Source organism: Monodelphis domestica, chromosome 5, assembly GCF_027887165.1.
Source record: "Monodelphis domestica isolate mMonDom1 chromosome 5, mMonDom1.pri, whole genome shotgun sequence".
In the NCBI taxonomy this organism is placed as follows: Eukaryota; Metazoa; Chordata; class Mammalia; order Didelphimorphia; family Didelphidae; genus Monodelphis; species Monodelphis domestica.
In genome coordinates this window covers 287,527,840-287,546,747 of record NC_077231.1, presented here as the reverse complement: position 1 = coordinate 287,546,747, position 18,908 = coordinate 287,527,840, and the positions used below count along the sequence as shown (strand labels likewise).

Genomic DNA, 18,908 nt, shown 5'->3' with positions numbered 1-18,908 from the left:
GGAGAGAGAGAGAGAGAGAGAGAGAGGGAGAGGGGGCAATTGAGGATGAGGATGATGTCTTGGTTGCCAACCTGGGTAACAGAGAGGGCAGTGGTGCCCTCAACAGTTATAGGGAAGGCAAGAAGAGGGAAGGGTTTTCAAGGAAAGACTCAAAGGAGTACATGACACAAAACGGTTAAGGACTCTTGGTTTAGATGATCCCTGAGGTCTCTTCTAACTCTAAAGTTATGATCCAAAAAATGATTAATCTCTAAGGTGCCTTCTAGCTCTAAAATGAATGCCTCTCTGACCCAACCACTTACCTCTTTTTACAGTTCTATGCACTGGTAGCAATCTGTCAGTCTCCTTTCTGCCCAGGTGGGAGTACTTGAGCAGGGCTCATTTAAGATGAAGCCAACTGAATTTAAGGCAGAATCTTGCAGCATATAAATATGCTAGGCCAGAATATTTTTAATGGATATTGTGAATGGGAAACAAGAGGGAGAAATTCATAAACAGAATGATGTGGGGGATGGTGAAGTCCAGGACACTGAATTTTTGGTTGCTAAAAAAGAACAGGGGAATTCATGAGTTGAACTAATTCCTCAGCATTTTGCTATGTTTATATTGGGCAGATCTCTTGAAATATCAGTGAAAAAAGTTAAGGAGAGAGACAGAGATAGTGTGGTCCAGGAGAAAGAATACTTCAGGAAACCTCAGGACAAATTCCAGCTCTGATACTCACTGCTCTGACTCTGAGCAAGTCATCTATGTTCTGGGCCTCAGTTTCCTCATCTGTAAAATAGGGATCTAAGCACCTCACAGTGTGTTAAGGGAAATCATCTAGAAACCATAAAGGGAGGTACTAGTGTGACTATTCTGCCTTGGAAAACCTTAATAATGAACATTTATCACACAGGGCCCAGTTGGAGCTGTTGGCCCAAAAGGTGAAGCTGGACCTGAAGGATTAAGAGGAACTGAGGTACATTTAGATATGTTGAGTACATTCCTGAATTAAGTAATAAATGTTTATTGATTAATATATGGATGTTATTTTTGTATGTATTTGTTTTAAAAATAAAATGTTAGACAAAATGAGAAATGTCAATCCGTTCATCTGATATCCCCAGGAATCTATTTTCCTTTCAGCAGAAAGAATTCTAGATTTGGAATCAGGGGACCCTGGTCCTGGCCTTGCCACTTTCTAGCTGTGTGATCCTGGATCAGTTATCGAATATTTCTGGGTCTCAGTTTCTTCATCTGTAAAATGAGGAAATTGGATTGGATGGACCCTTTCAGCTCTAAATCTATGATCCTTCTGTTGTAAAATGAGGGTCTAATGGAGGGCGAAGATTGATTTTTCTTTCATCTACCATTGTATTTGGTTCTATAGTTGTTTAGGTCCCTTGATAAATGACTGAATGAATGAAAAACCACATTTTCATCACCTACTTTGTGCCAGGTTCTGTGCTGAGGTCTGGGGACACAAATACAAGCATATAATACAGTTCCTGCCTTCAAGGGATGAACATACAAATAAAGCAAGATAACAAAAAAGAAGCAGGGATGTCAAAATGGATGGTGATTAGAGTGATGGGGAAACTCATTGATAGTTCATTTCTAGGAATGGTAGTATTGAGGAGCCCCCATGGAACCTTTATGTAGAAGAAGAGGCTGAACTTGAAGGCTAGTGTCTCATCAATTTTCATCAATGTGTTGGTTTCTTCTGATTCGGGTCAGGTTTCCAGAAAAGAAAAGTCTCAAAATAAATCCAGTTAGAAATTTAATTATTTGGAGGTTGCTCAGCTAACCTAATTGTATTTGCCCCAAAGAATGTTGTAATCTCCTTGGGGAAAAAGTCACTAGGATCACATATAAGGAAACCACAGAGAAAGAAGGAATGTCATAATATAAATTCCTGGTGGCAGCTAGATGGCTCAATGGATTGAGAACCAGGTCAAGAGACAGGAGATTATTCTGGGTTCAGATCTGACCTCAGATACTTCCTGGCTGTCTGACCCTGGGGAAGTCACTTAATCCCCATTGCCCAGACCTTACTGCACTTCTGACTTGAAACCAATACACTGCATTGATTCTAAGATGGAAGGTAAGAGTTTAATGGGAAAAAATAATAGAAATGTCTCTCTTATATTCAGTGTCTCCTTATATTTTGATTGCTATTCCTTTGCCTAGGAATATGTTTAGATATCTATTCTCAAAAAGCAAACAAAAAAGCCCCTCTTCCTCTTAAAAACCTCTTGATGAGTAGTTTGCCCCCTTCTATCTCTCCTTTTCCCCTTTCCCCATGTGTTCCTTTTTCCAATCCCCCCCTTTTTTTTTTTGGTGGTAGGGGAAATTTTAGCTTCCTTCCTTCTTTCTATGTGTACTCCTTTTCATTGCTCTGATCATTGAAATAGTTCTTGAGTATCTTAGGTACTTTAGATGTCTTGCATACTTTAAGTACTTTACCTGTCTCTGGTATCATAGGTATATAATAATTTCAATTGTCACCTTCCCAGGTATGAATATATTAAATTTAACCTTACTGGAACCCTAACAAAAATTTTTCACTTTATATTTTTATGCTTCTCTTGAGTGTCAACTTTGCTCACCAAATTTTCTTTTCAGCTCTGGTTTTTTGGTCAGGAAAGTCTGAAATTCCTCTATTTCACTGAATGTCAATTTTTTCCCCCTGGAGGATTATGCTCAGTTTTGCTGGGCATATAATTCTAGGCTGTAGTAGGAAAGCTTCTCCCCCTTGACCTTGATGTTACTGCAAGGTATGGATATCATTCTATCCTTATTATTAAACTGATAGAAAAAGGCTTGAGCATTATTGAAATTATATTATTAAACTGATAGAAAAAGGCTTGAACATTCACTCCCACCACTTTCTCATCACTTACCCCTTGTGTCCTTTCACTATGACTTCTGATCCCACCATCTTATTAAGCCTGCTCTCTCAAAGACCAATTGCCACAAAAAAGATTAGTTGTCATATCTAATGATCCTTTCCCAAGCACCATCTTCTGTTACCTCTCTGTAGTATTTAATATTGCTGACCACTCCCTTCCTGGATTCTCTCTCTTTCTTTGACAAAATCTTTCTAATGGTTAGAAGTGTAGAAAAGTAGAATGAACCATTTTGGAAGATGGTGGGTTCCCTGTAGCTGGTGGTCTTCAAAATAGAGCCTAGATGACTGTCCCTATGCTGGAGAGGTGATTTTTATTCATGCGTGGGTTTGGTTCATGAATGGGTTTATGCATTGCCTTTGAGGTATCTTCTAACTCTGAAACTCTATGATTCTATAATTCCATGATACCACTCTCTCCTTATTCCTCTAACTGTCATTTCTCAGTTTCCTTCACTGATTCCTCTCCTTCCTCTCATCCCTTCAGGGTGGATGTTCCCTCCTGCCTCTGGCCTTTTCTCTTTCTATATTCTCTTCCTGGCTAATCTCACCTCCTTTCTTGGGTTTAGTTATCACCTATATTTAAGTGATTTCCAAATCTAGCCCTAATCTCTCCTCTAAGTTTCAGTCCTACCTCTCTGATTGTCTGGTGGGCATCTCCACCTGGATATTTCACCAGGGTCTCAAACAGAAATTGTCCCAAATTGGGCAAATTATCTTCCTGCATAAACCTGACCTTCTTTCCACTTCCTTATTTCTATGAATGAGGCCACCATTCTTCTCAAAGTCAGATAGATAAGAAACCTTGACATCACATTTGACTGCCTCCTTCATCCTCTACATCTAGTAAGTCATTGATCCTTGTTGATTCCATTTCTGTAATCTCTTTGATCTTACAGAATCATGCATTACAGTATTTGAAAGGTGAAAGGGAGCTAAGCTGTTACCTGTTCCAACCCCTGCCCAAAAGTAATCCTTATTATAACTTCCTGGCCAAGTGATGTTTCAGTCTGCTTTGAAGATCTCCAAAAAGGGAAAATCTACCATCTCTCAAGGAAGGCCATTCCATTTTTGAATAATTCTAAATAATACAAAGAATTTTTTCCTGACATCAAGTTTAAATTGGCCTTTTTACTACTTCTACCCATTGTACATAGTCCAAAACTTAGCACAGTACTTGGCATATGATAGGCATTTAGTAAATGTTTATTGATTGGCTGATTGTTCTTTGTGGCCCTACTGGATGAGTCTAATTCTTCTTCTACCTGTCAGCCCTTCGAATACTGGAACATAGCTAATGTGTTACTCTAAGCCTTCTCTTATCTAGCCTAAACATGTCCAGTTTCTTCAAATGATACTCAAGGATACTCATAAACTCAAGACCTTTCACTATCTTCTGGATTCCCTCCAGCTTAATTGATATCCTTATTAAACTTGGTATCTACATTTTATGAATATATCCTAGTTCAGAAGTTGTCTAATGAGACCAGAGATGAGTAGAACCATCACTTCCTTATTCCTGGAAGCTATGGGCTACCTCCTGCACTAACCCAAGGGATTAACTCCTCCTCATCACCTCATAGATGTATTATGACAGAGTCTCACAACTGGCTCACCTGAGCCCCAAATCTCCCCTATTTATCCCACCTTCCACACAGCTCAAAATAATGCTTGTGCGGCATAGGTCAGTGGAAGTTATAGTCCTTGACCAATGGCTTCAGTGGTTCCCTATCTACTTGTAAGATATAAGGAAAACCACTTTACTCCCTTCAAAGTCTAGCATCAACCTGCCTTTACCATTCTATATTCCTCCCTCTCTAGGTTTCAAGGTTGATTGAGCCCATCTCTTGCCTCTGATCATTAGAACTAAGAATCCTCCTATACTGGTCATGGTCTTCACTCGTATTTATTAAACTTTACTTTTTGAACCTGTTTTTTTAAAAACGTGTTACATACTGATGTAAGCTAATTATTCCTGATTTTTTCAAAAAATGTAGCATGTCCTCAAAGAGCTCACACATGCAATCAGGAGATATCTATGCAGAGATGAATTGATAAAAGGTAATTTGAGGAGGGAGAAAACAACTGCTGAGGGAGAAGTGAAATTAGGGAATGTTTCATAGAAATGATTTACCTTTGTGGTCTTCAAGCTTTAAGGAGAGTTTTTACCTTTGGAATATCAAGATGCCCCAGAAAGGCAGCAATGGTACAACTCCCCTAATGGGAGACTCATCGACTGGCATTCGTATGCTGGTTTCTTTTCTTGAATAGCCCTGCACACAGTCAACACCTAACAAATGTTTGACATATGAATGAATGAGATGTTTAATTATACACTCCAGACTGTTGTTTTCCAATTCTAGGACATAAAAAAGGGACTCTGAGTGGAGTTTTGTGGTGGGCTTGGGGTGTGCTTTCTGAAGAATCAAGAACAAGTTTTTCACTTCTACTCAAGCACACTTGACTTGCTAAGGAAAAATATTTTGTGTTTTTGTGTCAAATGTCATAACCAGGGACGAAGTGGACAACCTGGTCAGATGGGAGAAAAAGGAAGTCCTGGAAATAAAGGGCCTCAGGTAGGCAAGATGGCCTTACCCTATACTGATACTACGCCAAGGATTGTCCCATTATTTCACATGTCATCAATTTTTATGTAGTAAAGGCTCTAACCTTACTATCCTAGAGCCAGGTTGGCTCCCTCTCCCCCCAGCATGCCCTGAGGGTTTGGCATTTCTCTCTCTAAGACTATCAGCATTCTGGTATGTGAATTGACAATCCAGTTCTACTAAACCAATTACATTGATTAACTTTGACAGAGGGATGCTTACTTCCCATCTAACAAATAAGACGGACACTTTCCCATAACACCTCAGGGACATATTCTTCCCTACACCAGTTCATTCTCTAAGGAAAGTGGACTCCTAATTAAGACAGTTTTGACATGACTTTGGCCCCACCAAGTTTGTGTCCAATTGCAGTATCACTGCTGGATGAGTCTGAATCTCAGCTCCCAGCTCCCACTGGACTGGGTCCTGAAGGTCATTTCTCACCTTGGAGCCTGGTTGACCAGCCAACCAAACAAAACAGAGACTCCCTTCTCAGACCTCCTGGTGACTGACTGACTCTCCTGATCTTGCAAAGCTGATGAGACCAGAGCCAAATCTTTTTCATCAACAAGCAGGAAATAAAGGAAATGATACAGAGAGAAGCAAGAACAGAGTCACTCTTCTGTTGGTTTCATGCCCACTCTGGATGCGTGGGCACCTAGGACATTGCCCCTACCCTGAGCACCTGGACAGCTCATGCTCCTTCGGGGTCAGTGTGTTTAGAAAAGAGTCCACATCAAAAGCCTGGTCATGGCCAATGAGGACCTCTTGGAAAGCACCCAGTCTTATCTACTCAGACAATCAAGAAGTCTCCTGTTCAGCATATACTTAGTAGACTGGGACCAGGTTCCGAATATCTGTACATGCTCTAAGGCACTTCAATTCCACATTCTCATACCTTCCTGGAAACAAGCTCTTGGTTTCTTCCACATGAGAACTAAAGCACCTCTCCCCTGTTCCCCCAAACTCCCTCCTCACCCCCAAATTGTAGTCCTGGGCTACATGCCTGCCTTTCTGGGTACACTGGGCATGCCTTCAAAGAGCAGAAACCCATTCTAACCTTAGCTCAAGCACATGTTTTATAGAAATACTCCTGCTTGCTGTCAGTTCCAAAGCCACATAGAAGGAGGTTTTACTAACCTTACTCTCTTAGGCTGGCTACAGCCATGCCCTTGGTATTAGTTGATTGAGAATTAATTGTCCCTATGCCAGTCTGTCTTGCTAAGGTCCTATTGAAATGGGCTAGAAATGGATGGGAATTCATTCTACTTTGCTCAACAGTAAAGTGAGGAACAGTTTGCCTGACTTCCCTAATGCTATATAGTGATGAACTAATAAGCGAGATTAGAACACAGGTCTTCTTTCTCACCAGTAAATGACAAAGTTCTTTCAAAGTTCCTGTTACCTTCACACCTACCAATTCTTCCTTTTTGGTCAGAAATCCATCCACAGGAGCAATTTTCCCCTCACTGGCTCTTTTCAAAAGATGGAACTAGTTCTTTTAAAGGAGGCTTATAAGAGTTCTCTGAGAAGAAAAACATAATGGAAGAAAGAATTTCTAAAACTTTATTTTTCATGAATGTTTTTGTCTTGCCTATGATTTCAGGGGGCTTCTGGACTTGCAGGGTCTAAAGGGAGTCCTGGGAAACCTGGAACCATGGGAAAGAAGGTAGGTCTTATTTCCTTTATATTTGGAAGGTAGCAGGGTGGTATGTTGAACTTAGAAAGACTTGGATGGTGACATTTACTAGCTGTATGACCCTTAGCAAGTCACCTTCTCTCAGACTCAGTTTTGTCATCCCTAATTAGGGAGGATAATAAAAACTACCTCACAGAGTTATTGTAAGAATTGATCAATATTGGTAAGGAAGTTGAGGATTAAAGACAGAATCTTTTAGGTGACCAGTGTGGTCAGGACAGAACTGAGACCAGACTCCCAAGTCTCCTCTTTCCTTGAGGCCATATTTCTTCTGAAGTGATGGAGCATATTCCTAGAAGCTTCCCCCAGCATAACTCTCTTTTCCCACCTTCTTTTTTTTTAAACATTATTTTATTTAGTCATTTTCATACATTGTTCCTTGGAAACAGATCATTTTCTTTTCTTTCCCCCAAAATCCCCCACCCCTTCCCTAGGGAACACACAATTCATCTGGGTATCCCATGTGTCCTTGCTCTGAACCCATTTCCTTGTTGTTGGTAATTGCATTAGGGCGCTCATTTAGCGTCTCTCCTGGATCATGTCTCCTCAGCCTCTGTAGTCAAGCAGTTGCTTTTCCTCGGTGTTTTTACTCCCTCAGTTGGTCCTCTGCTTGAGGATAGTTTTTTTTTTTTCTTGTAGATCACTGCAGGTTGTTCAGGGACATTGTAAAGCCATTACTGGAGAAGTCCATTACGTTCTCTTGTACCACAATGTGTCAGTCTCTGTGTACAGTGTTCTCCTGGTTCTGCTCCTCTCACTCTGCATCACTTCCTGGAGGTTGTTCCAGTCTCCATGGAATTCCTCCACTTTATTATTCCTTTTAGCACAATAGTATTCCATCACCAACATATACCACAATTTGTTCAGCCATTCCCCAATTGAAGAGCATCCCCTCATTTTCCAATTTTTGGCCACCACAAAGAGTGCAGCTATGAATATTCTTGCACAAGTCTTTTTCCTTATTATCTCTTTGGGGTACAAACCCAGCAATGGTATGGCTGGATCAAAGGGCAGATAGTCTTTTATCACCCTTTGGGCATAGTTTCAAATTGCCCTCCAGAATGGTTGGATCAGTTCACAACTCCACCAGCAATGCATTAATGTCCCTACTTTGCCACATCCCCTCCAGCATTCATTACTTTCCTTTGCTGTCATGTTGAATGATCTGCTAGGTGTGAGGTGATACCTCAGAGTTGTTTTGATTTGCATCTCTCTGATTATAAGAGATCTAGAACACTTTTTCATGTGCTTATTAATAGTCTTGATTTCTTTAACTGAATGCCTATTCATGTCCCTTGCCCATTTTTCAATTGGAGAATGGCTTGATTTTTTGTACAATTGGTTTAGCTCTTTATAGATTTGAGTAATTAGACCTTTGTCAGAGGTTTTTGTTATGAAGATTGTTTCCCAATTTGTTGCATTCCTTCTAATTTTAGTTACATTGGTTTTGTTTGTACAAAAACTTTTCAATTTGATGTAGTCGAAATTATTTATTTTGCATTTTGTGACTCTTTCTAAGTCTTGCTTGGTTTTAAAATCTTTCCCTTTCCAAAGGTCTGACATGTATACTATTCTGTGTTCACCTAATTTACTTATAGTTTCCTTCTTTATATTCAAGTCATTTGTCCATTCTGAGTTTATCTTGGTGTAGGGTGTGAGGTGTTGATCCAAACCTAATCTCTCCCACACTGTCTTCCAATTTTCCCAGCAGTTATTATCAAATAGTGGATTTTTGTCCCAAAATCTGGGGTCTTTGGGTTTGTCAAAGACTGTCTTACTGAGGTCATTTACCCCAAGTCTATTCCACTGATCCTCCTTTCTGTCTCTTAGCCAGTACCAAATTGTTTTGATGACCGCTGCTTTGTAATATAGTTTGAGATCTGGGACTGCAAGGCCACCTTCCTTTGTATTTTTTTTTCATTATTTCCCTGGGTATCCTTGATCCTTTATTCTTCCAAATGAACTTTGTTATTGTTTTCTCTAATTCAGTAAAATAGTTTTTTGGTAGTTCAATGGGTATGGCACTAAATAGATAGATGAGTTTGGGTAGGTAGGATGGTCATTTTTATTATGTTAGCTCATCCCACCCATGAGCAATCAATGTTTTTCCAATTGTTTAGATCTAGTTTTAATTGTGTGGAGAGTGTTTTGTAGTTGTGTTCATATAGTTCCTATGTTTGTCTCAGCAGATAGATTCCCAAGTATTTTATATTGTCTCGGGTTACTTTAAATGGAATTTCTCTTTCTAATTCTTGCTGCTGAAATGGGTTGGAGATATATAGAAATGCTGATGACTTATGTGGGTTTATTTTGTATCCTGCAACTTTGCTAAAGTTGTTGATTATTTCAATTAGCTTTTTGGTTGATTCCCTGGGATTCTTTAAGTAAATCATCATATCATCTGCAAAGAGTGACAGCTTGGTCTCCTCATTGCCAATTTTAATACCTTCAATTTCTTTTTCTTCTCTAATTGCTACTGTTAGTGTTTCTAGTGCAATATTAAATAATAAAGGTGATAATGGGCATCCTTGTTTCACTCTTGATCTTATTGGGAAGGCTTTGAGTTTTTCCCCATTGCAGATGATGTTTGCTGGTGGTTTTAGGTATATACTGTTTATTATTTTTAGGAAAGGCCCTTCTATTCCTATACTTTCTAGTGTTTTCAATAGGTGTGGGTGTTGTATTTTATCAAAGGCTTTTTCTGCATCTATTTAAATAATCATGTGATTTTTGTCGGTTTGCTTGTTTATATGGTCAATTATGTGGATGGTTTTCCTAATATTGAACCATCCTTGCATTCCTGGAATGAATCCCACCTCATCGTCGTGGATAACCCTTGTGATGACTTGCTGGAGTCTTTTTGCTAGTATCCTATTTAAGATTTTTGCATCTATATTCATTAGGGAGATTGGCCTATAGTTTTCTTTCTCTGTTTTTAACCTGCCTGGCTTTGGGGTCAGTACCATGTTTGTGTCATAAAAAGAATTTGGTAGAACCCCTTCTTGGCTTATTCTGTCAAATAGTTTGTATAGTATTGGGGTTAGCTGTTCTTTGAATGTTTGATAGAATTCATTTGTGAATCTGTCTGGACCTGGGGATTTTTTCTTAGGGAGTTCTTTGATGGCTTGTTCAATTTCTTTTTCTGATATGGGGTTGTTTAGGTAATTTATTTCTTCTTCTTTTAGTCTAGGCAACTTATATTTTTGTAAGTATTCATCCATATCACTTAGATTGCCATATTTTTTGCCATATAATTGGGCATAGTAGTTTTTAATGATTGCCTTGATTTCCTCTTCATTAGAGGTGAGGTCTCCCTTTTCATCTTGTATACTGTCAATTTGGTTTTTTTCTTTCCTTTTTTTAGTTAGACTGACTAGTACTTTGTCAATTTTATTTGTTTTTCAAAGTACCAGCTTCTAGTCTTATCTATTAAATCAACAGTTCTTTGACTTTCAATTTTACTAATTTCTCCTTTGATTTTTAGGATCTCTAATTTAGTCTTCATCTGAGGATTTTTAATTTGTTCATGTTCTAGTTTTTTAATTTGCATGCCCAATTCATTGACCTCTGCCCTTCTTAATTTGTTTATATATGAACTCAAGGATATAAATTTCCCCCTGAGTACTGCTTTGGCTGCATCCCATAGGTTTTGAAAGGATGTCTCACCATTGTCGTTTTCTTCAATGAAGTTATTAATTGTTTCTACAATTTGTTCTTTAACTAGCGGGTTTTGGAGAATCATATTGTTTAATTTCCAATTAATTTTTGATTTATCTATCCATGTACCCTTACTAATTATTATTTTTATTGCACTGTGGTCTGAGAAGGTTGTATTTATTATTTCTGCCCTTTTGTACTTGTTTGCAATGATTTTGTGCCCTAATACATGGTCAGTTTTTGTGAATGTACCATGTGCTGCTGAAAAGAAGGTGTATTCCTTTTTGTCCCTATTTATTTTTCTCCATATGTCTACTAACTCTAATTTTTCTAAGATTTCATTTGCTTCTCTCACCTCTTTCTTATTTATTTTTTTATTTGATTTATCTAGTTTGGTTAGGGGAAGTTTCAGATCTCCCACTGGTATAGTTTTTCTATCAATTTCATCCTTGAGCTCCTCTAGTTTCTCCTTTAAAAATTTGGATGCTCTGCCATTTGGTGCATATATATTGAGTACAGATATTTCCTCGTTGTCTATACTGCCTTTTATCAGGATGTAATTACCTTCCCTATCTCTTTTAACTAGATTTATTTTTACTTTGGCTTTGTCAGATATCATGATTGCTACTCCTGCCTTCTTTTTATCATTTGATGCCCAATAGGTTTGGCTCCATCCTCTTACTTTCACCCTATGCGTATCTACCTTCCTCATGTGTTTTTCTTGCAGACAGCATATGGTAGGGTTTTGAATTCTATTCCACTCTGCTATTCGCTTGCATTTTATGGGTGAGTTCATTCCATTCACATTCAGAGTTGTGATTACTAGCTGTGTATTTCCCAGCATTTTGATTTCTACTCCTGGTCCTGCCTTTCCTTCTTTCATTATTTCCTTCTATACCAATGTTTGTTTATAGTCAGCCCCACCACCACCCCCATTCCCTCCCTTATTTTACTTCCCTTTCTATTCCCTCCATTCTTATTCCCTCCCTTATTTTCCCCTGTAGTCTTTTTAAAATTCCCCACCCACCCACCTTCTCCCTCCCTTGTAGTGCTTTCCTCCCTACCAGTCTGTTTTTTACCCTTCTACTCCCCTATAGAGCACAAATCTATTCTCTTCCCCAATGGATTGGGTTGTTCTTCCCTCTTTGGGTCAGTTTCAAAGTACGTAAGAGTTGAGTATTTCCTGTCTCCAACCTCTTTACCCTTCCAGTATATCGATGTTCTCCCCCCTCCCTCCATGAGATTCTTTGTGACATATAAATTTACCCCCATTTGTTTCTTTTTCCATTTCTTTTAGTCATAACCTCTTTTCTTTTTTAGCTCTAGTCATGTATATATATATATATATACATACACATGTATATGTATTTATGTATGCATATATCTATATACCTATTTATGTCTTGCCCTTTCATCCTATACATTTTGTCACTGTTCCCTCTGAGTGTAATTTTTCTAGCTGCTCAGGTGATAGCAACAGTTTTTAAGAGTTACCAATGACCTCTTTTCTTATAGGGATACATATCATTTTAACTTATTGAGTCTCTTATAAAATTTTTGTTGTTGTTTTGTTTGTTTTTCCCCCTCTTTTTTAATTACCTTTTGATGATTCTGTTGAGTTCCGTGGTTGGACATCAAATTTTCTGTTCAGGTCTGGTCTTTTATTTATGAATGCTTGGAACTCTTCTGTTGTGTTGAATGACCATACTTTCCCCTGTAAGAATATAGTCAGTTTTGATGGGTATTTTATTCTTGGTTGTAGACCTAGTTCCCTTGCTTTCCGGAATAGTGTATTCCATGCCTTTCAGTCTTTCAGTGTGGATGCAGCCAGATCCTGTGTTAACCTCACCATGTTTCCATGGTATCTGAATGGCTTTTTCTTGGCAGTTTGTAATATCTTTTCTTTCATCTGATTGTTTTTGAATTTGGTTATAACATTTCTTGGTGTTGTTAGTTGGGGATTAAATACAGGGGATGATCTGTGGATTCTTTCAATCTCCACTTTCCCCTCTTGTTCTAGGATCTCGGGACAGTTTTCCTGGATAATTTCCTCTAGTATTATGTCCAGGCTTTTTCTTTTGTCGTGGTCTTCTGGTAGTCCAATTATTCTTAAATTGTCTCTTCTTGAACGATTTTCTAAATCGTCTGTTTTGTGAATGAGATGCTTCACATTTTCCTCAATTTTTTTCATTCTTTTTGTTTTGTTTTATAGTGTCCTGCTGCCTTGTGAGGTCACTTGATTCTAGTTGTATTCTGGTTCTTAAAGATTGGATTTCATCTCTGGCTTTTTGGTTGTCTTTTTCCTTCTGGTATGATTTTCTTTGAAGGTCATCTTTCATCCTCTTTACCTCATCTTTCATCTCCTTTGCCTCATCTTTCATCTCCTTTGCCTCATTTTCCAGCTGGTTCATTTTGGCTTTCAAGACACTATTTTCTTATTTTAGTTCAAGTGCCTCTGTTTCCAGATGACTTATCTTAATTTTTAAGTTCTTTTCCCAATTGTCTTCAGCCTCTCTTAGTTGTTTTTTGAGTTCTTCCACAGCCTGTATCCAATTCGCTGGGATTTCTGGTTTATGACACAAACATGGTACTGATCCCAAAGCCAGGCAGGTTAAAAACAGAGAAAGAAAGCTATAGGCCAATCTCTCTCTCATTTTCTTTGTTTTTTTGGGGGGACTTCTATCAGTCTCCCCTTTTGGAGCTCTAACAGAAGATCTCTTGGTGTAGTCTCTGGGGGGGGGGTTGTTGGGAGTTTGAGCTTCCCTGTCCTCTGGAGGCTTTTGATTGGCTTAAAGTCCCGCAGTCAATGAGGATGGGTGGGGAGCCTGGGCTTCCCTGCGTTCTGGAAACTTTTGATGGGATTCGATTCAGTTGGTTCTTTCTGAAGACTCTGCTTTCTAAGCGGGGAGGTGTTGTGGCCTCCCTGGGCTCTGAGGGCACCTGATGGGATTAGGTTCAGCTTGTTTGTACTGAATGAGCCCTAAAGCAAAAAACCTCCTCCTACACAATCTGTGTTGAATGCCCGGAGACTGGCCCAGGTTACTTTCAAGGTAAGCTCTTCAGAGCTTTGCCGGCCCTAAGGTTTCTCTCCTTTCTTCTGATGGGATTGGGTTCAGCTGGTGCCCTAAAGCTGGGACCTCCCTTGAGACTCAGTTGGAAGGACCCAGCCAGGGGGCTACAGGCTTCCCCCTTCTCTCTATGTTTCCCTGCCGTCTGTGTTGGGTGTCCCAGAGACTGGCTCAGGTTGCTTTCAAGGTGAGTCCTTAAAAATAGTCATCCATGGGGCCCTTTTGCCAACCCTGAAATTCCTGCTGCTGCCGTGGGCTCAGCACTCTGGATTGGGGGGGATGGGTCCTGGGACCTTCCTTCTACCTGCCCCTTAGATCCGAGTGATCTAGGGTTTTGGCTTTTGGGGGGCTGTACCTTTTGATCCAGGTCCAGGAGGAGGGTTCCCCGGGTCTGTCCTGTTGTTCAGCTTGAATTTCGGTGTCCTAGGAGCTCTCGGTTTGCGATTGGTAAGGAAGGGTTTCTGAGGTTTGAACTTTCGCAGCTTCTAAGCCGCCATCTTGACCGGAAGTCTCGAAGATTCAGGGGCACCTTTCTTACAGGGTCCTGGTGCAGATAAAAAAAAAATCCCCACCTTCTTTTTTTAAAAATACTCAGAACAGCAGTGTGTCACAAGGGATCAATAGATGTGCCCTGTAGGGTTTTAGAGGGGAAAAAAACAACTGGCCCTTTTGGAGATGATCCCTTTGTCAAATCCTCCCTGTGCTAGCCAGAGAGTGAACCCATGGACAATATGTCCTCAGGTTCTCTGATGAGTGCTCCCCTGAAATCCAGGTCACTTTTTATGAGGCTCAAATTGCTTTCATTTGATGTCATAGGGAGAACCTGGAGCTCCAGGAAATGAAGGACCAGTGGGACCAACTGGATCGCGTGGAATGCAGGTTTGAGTTTGGGAGTAATTTTCTGTTCAAAAATCCTCTACTCTGAGATGAAAGGAGATGGGACCTAACTCAAAGAGTCTATATTTCTTAGAGATCCTGAGTGAGTTCCTTGAAGATCAGATGGATCTGGACAATGGTTTTCAAAAATGTTCTCTTAAAGCATGGATTCCTAACTTGGCACCTAGGAACTAATTTTTAAAAATATTTCAAAAGCTATATTTGGTTCCCACTGCAATCCCACATATTTTATTAGATGTCTTTACAAACATTTTTCCAAGAAGGGGTTCGTAGGCTTGACTAGACTGCCAAAGGGATCCAGGACACATAAAAGATTTAGAACCCTTTTGGGGGGTTTCTCCAAGTCAAATTGTTTGGCCTTTTAACTAGATCTGCTTTTCAAAGGAAAATAAAGATAGCCTTTTTTCTCCCATGTCTAACCAGAGAATGAAAGGATAGCAGAAAGGAGATGGGCAAGACTTGGGAAGGAGAGATGAGTCTTTCTTTAGATCTGGCACTCTAATCATTGGTTGTCTCCAAGTGGGATGAGCTGCCTGGTGGGTTTACCCATCTTGGTGACATTCAGTCAGAAGCTAGATGACCAATTGTTGAGTATGTTATAGTGGCTGTTTCTTTTCATGTATGGGTGAGGCTAGGTAGTCGCCAAAGTCTCTTCTAGTCCTCCAAAATCTTCTTGTAGGACAAAATTACAGGTGAGTTTTGGGATTTTTTTTTAGGATAAAACATTGGAAATATACTAGGACTCTGAATGCTATGCTTGCCTCAGAGTGCTGATCTCTCTCCTCTGCACTTGAAGCAGTTTTTGTTATGGCAAAAAACATAGGGTGAGAAATATCCCCTAAGCATCCTTTCCTTCGGAATTTCTGTATCATAACAATGAAAACAACAACAAAAAATAGAGCTACCTAGAGCAAATCTGTCATCTCCACAGAGGCATCTCTGCCATCCAGGGTCCTTGAAATCTCCTTCATCCCTTTCTCCAGCCCTTTCACTTTGGGAGTGGTCCTGAGTTGCCCATGCAGGGTCTTGGAAGACTATTCCAAAGAAACTCATGTGATACCATGTTCACTTGGCTCAAGACCACTGATTAATTCATACCTCCCAGAAGCCTTCCTCAGATTCTCCTCTGTGTGAGATGTAAGAAACAGATAATTCAATAAATTCACTGCTGTGTTCACAGGGAGACTATGGCATTCCAGGCTTTGGCCACCAGGGAAGGAAGGGAGCAAAGGTAATTATTAAAGGGCTTATAGCTTTTCTCACTTGGTGAATCCACAACTAAGGGAGCACAAATTTGCTAAGGAATGATCAGCCTTCACTTGTTTATTTATCTTCTGTCTTGCAAATTACAGGGCTCAAGAGGACACCCAGGAGACAGTGGAGACAAGGTACTTTGAGCTTCACTTAAATTGCAATTACTGTAATAGGAAACATCTATCTGAGTATGCAGATAAGCCTTGAGGGCAGAGGGGAAAGCAAATAGCCAGAGGCACTTTCTCTTGGGTGCTTGCTGGAATATTACAGACTCAGCCCAGTATCTGGTGATAAAAACTGTTTTCTTCGAGATAGGAAAGTGTTTTTTTACACTGCCATTTTCTTTTATCCTCCACTTTTCCAGCCTTACTTTTACTCCACTTTACAGCTTACCTTTCCTACACTTTTTTGATTTTATTTTTAAAAACTCTTACTTTCTGTTTTAGAATCAATACTGTGTGTTGGTTCCCAGGCAGAAGAACCTTCATTAAGGGCTAGGCAGTGGGGGTTAAGTGACTTTTCCAGGGTCACATAGCTAGGTAGTGTCTGAAGTCAAATTTGAACCCAGGACCTTCCATTTCTGGGTTTGGTTCTCAATCTATTGAGCAACCTGGCTGCCAGCTCCCTCTCTCCTTTTCTACACTTTTTATTCTGGTAAAAAACAAAAACCAGTCAGCTATCAATTTCCCTAAAATGCATTTCCTTCTCACTTGCTTTCCCCAGAATCCTGAGTGCTTTCAGAGCACAAATCAGTTGGCCTCTTTCCTGATTCCCCCAAGTTGTGAATGCTTTCTTCCATCTTGAAATGAGGATGTATTTACATTGCATTTACTTATCTGCAGATGTATTGTAGCCATACAATAGAAGATAGGCTGCTTGAGGACAGGGACTGGCTTATTTTTGTAGAACATCAAATAAAGGGGATTAATCAGCTTGGTTAAACTGAGTTGCAGTTCCATGCCATAGACCAAATGGGAATTTGGGAAATGTCTGTTTATTGGAGTCCATTTCAGGGCTCCATGATGCTTTCCTTAACCTTGAATTTAGAGATGGCCACTAACTGATGAAGATTGCAGACTGATGCCTCATTTGGTCCTGCCTTCTAAGGAGGAATGACCCAAAGCATGAATAATAGTAATTCCCATTTTCCATCTCACCTTTTAATTAAGATCAGGAAAATCTGGAAAGAAAAGAGAGGGAGAGAATGGTGCATTCCTTCCTTCCTTCTCACTGTATCTTGAAGCATAACATGGATTGAACACACATCCCATATATACTCACACACAAGACTAATTTTTGGTAGAATTGGAGGGATCATTTCATGAACACTGTCCTGCCATACCAGCAATCCTGCCCCACCAGCCTGTGAACAAGGTGTGTAGGTATGTTTATGCATCTGACCTAATTAATAATTTCTCACTGGATAAGGTCCTTAGAGTCAGGAAGACCTGTGTTCAGATCTTGACTTGGAGAACTGCTAGCTGACATTAAATGATTTGGGGTGGTTTATTGACTTCCTCAATTGAACTTTACCCTCATACTAGGAATTGTATGAGATAGAGGTTAAGAAGGAGAGGGTGCATGCCAGACACAGATTGGGAGAGAGATGAGGAACAGCTCTTACCAATAAAAGCTCAATCAGGAGATGGAATGGGTTGCATAGAGAAACCCAAGCAGGTCGGACCCAGAGTACATGAAGGAAAATAATGACAATGAACTTTTCACGAGTGAACACACATAGTCTATGGCCATGCTACCAATGTCGTCTGAGAACCCAAGGGCCACTATGAAGCAAAGAATCAGAGGAGAATTTTAGTAGAAGAGTTAGAAAATAGTTTTTCCTTTAATAAATTCTCTTTGGAATTTCTTTTATCTTCAGTAATCTATCCTTATTTTTTTGGGGGGGAGTGAAATAGAAGTAAACTGACGGAAACTATTACTGATTGAAATAGAGAGGTAAACTGAGGGGAACCTGTTTCTCCTTACAATGACTGCTGTTCTCTGGCTGGCTGTGTCTAGAGAGAGCTGCTAAGGGAATCTGACGCTGCTTATTTATAATGGAAGTAGGAATGAGAAATGCTGAGGGATGCCACACAGGGATACTGCCACACAGGGGACTGCTCTGAGATTTACTCTGGGGTCTGCCTACTGATCCCTACTGATGTCTGATGGATCAATTTATTTCCTAACTTCCTTCCCCCTTCACTCCCTCCCTTAACCAACCCTCTCCACCCAGTTCTTGAAGCCTTTGGCTCCTTCCCTCCCCTCTTGAGTAAACTATAAAGATTCTCTTTTCCTTTTTCAAGTCAAGGGGTTTATTGGGATAACAGGATGGGAAACAGGTAAGAGAGATGAGGATTTCCCTAATCTAAATGAGGAAAAATTGAGGGTTTGAGGAGTCACAAGTATGACTCTTAGACAGTTAAGGAGATGGAGGACAACAGCAGTTCAAAATCTTCTTTCTTCTTCTTCACAAAATCAGCCTGGCTTGTTTCCTTTCTCAGCTTCAACCCCAGGGAAAAACAAAGTTCAAAGTCTCTAAGTTTCTATTGGCCAGCTCAACTCTCTCCAAAAGACCACCAACTCAAAAGCCAAGTTTCCCTTTTTGTCAACTTCAACTGTCCAAAGCCAGAGACAAAGTCCAAAAACCAAATCAGCCCCAACAGGGTCTTTTCAGCCAGGTTTCTCCTTCTTGTCAATTTCAACTTTCCAAAGTCAGAGAACCTCAAGAAACCAAGTCAGCCCCACCAGAGTCTTTCAGCCAGTTCAAACCTCCCAGGAAAGAGAGTGACTTACAGTCCCCTCCCCCTGTCAGCTCAAACTGCCAACTCCTGGGA

General features: G+C 40.0%; 1 protein-coding gene across 1 annotated transcript in view; it reads left to right on the top strand.

The window, feature by feature from the left end:
- The window catches only part of LOC100030416 (collagen alpha-5(VI) chain), a 128,470-nt gene that overhangs the window by 62,287 nt on the left and 47,275 nt on the right, over nucleotides 1-18,908 (top strand). Inside the window, exons 22-27 of the mRNA XM_007505116.2 lie at nucleotides 899-961; nucleotides 5,404-5,466; nucleotides 7,103-7,165; nucleotides 14,737-14,799; nucleotides 15,998-16,048; nucleotides 16,170-16,205. Of these exons, the coding sequence (XP_007505178.1) occupies nucleotides 899-961; nucleotides 5,404-5,466; nucleotides 7,103-7,165; nucleotides 14,737-14,799; nucleotides 15,998-16,048; nucleotides 16,170-16,205 (339 nt within the window). The remainder of the gene's footprint in view (nucleotides 1-898; nucleotides 962-5,403; nucleotides 5,467-7,102; nucleotides 7,166-14,736; nucleotides 14,800-15,997; nucleotides 16,049-16,169; nucleotides 16,206-18,908) is intronic.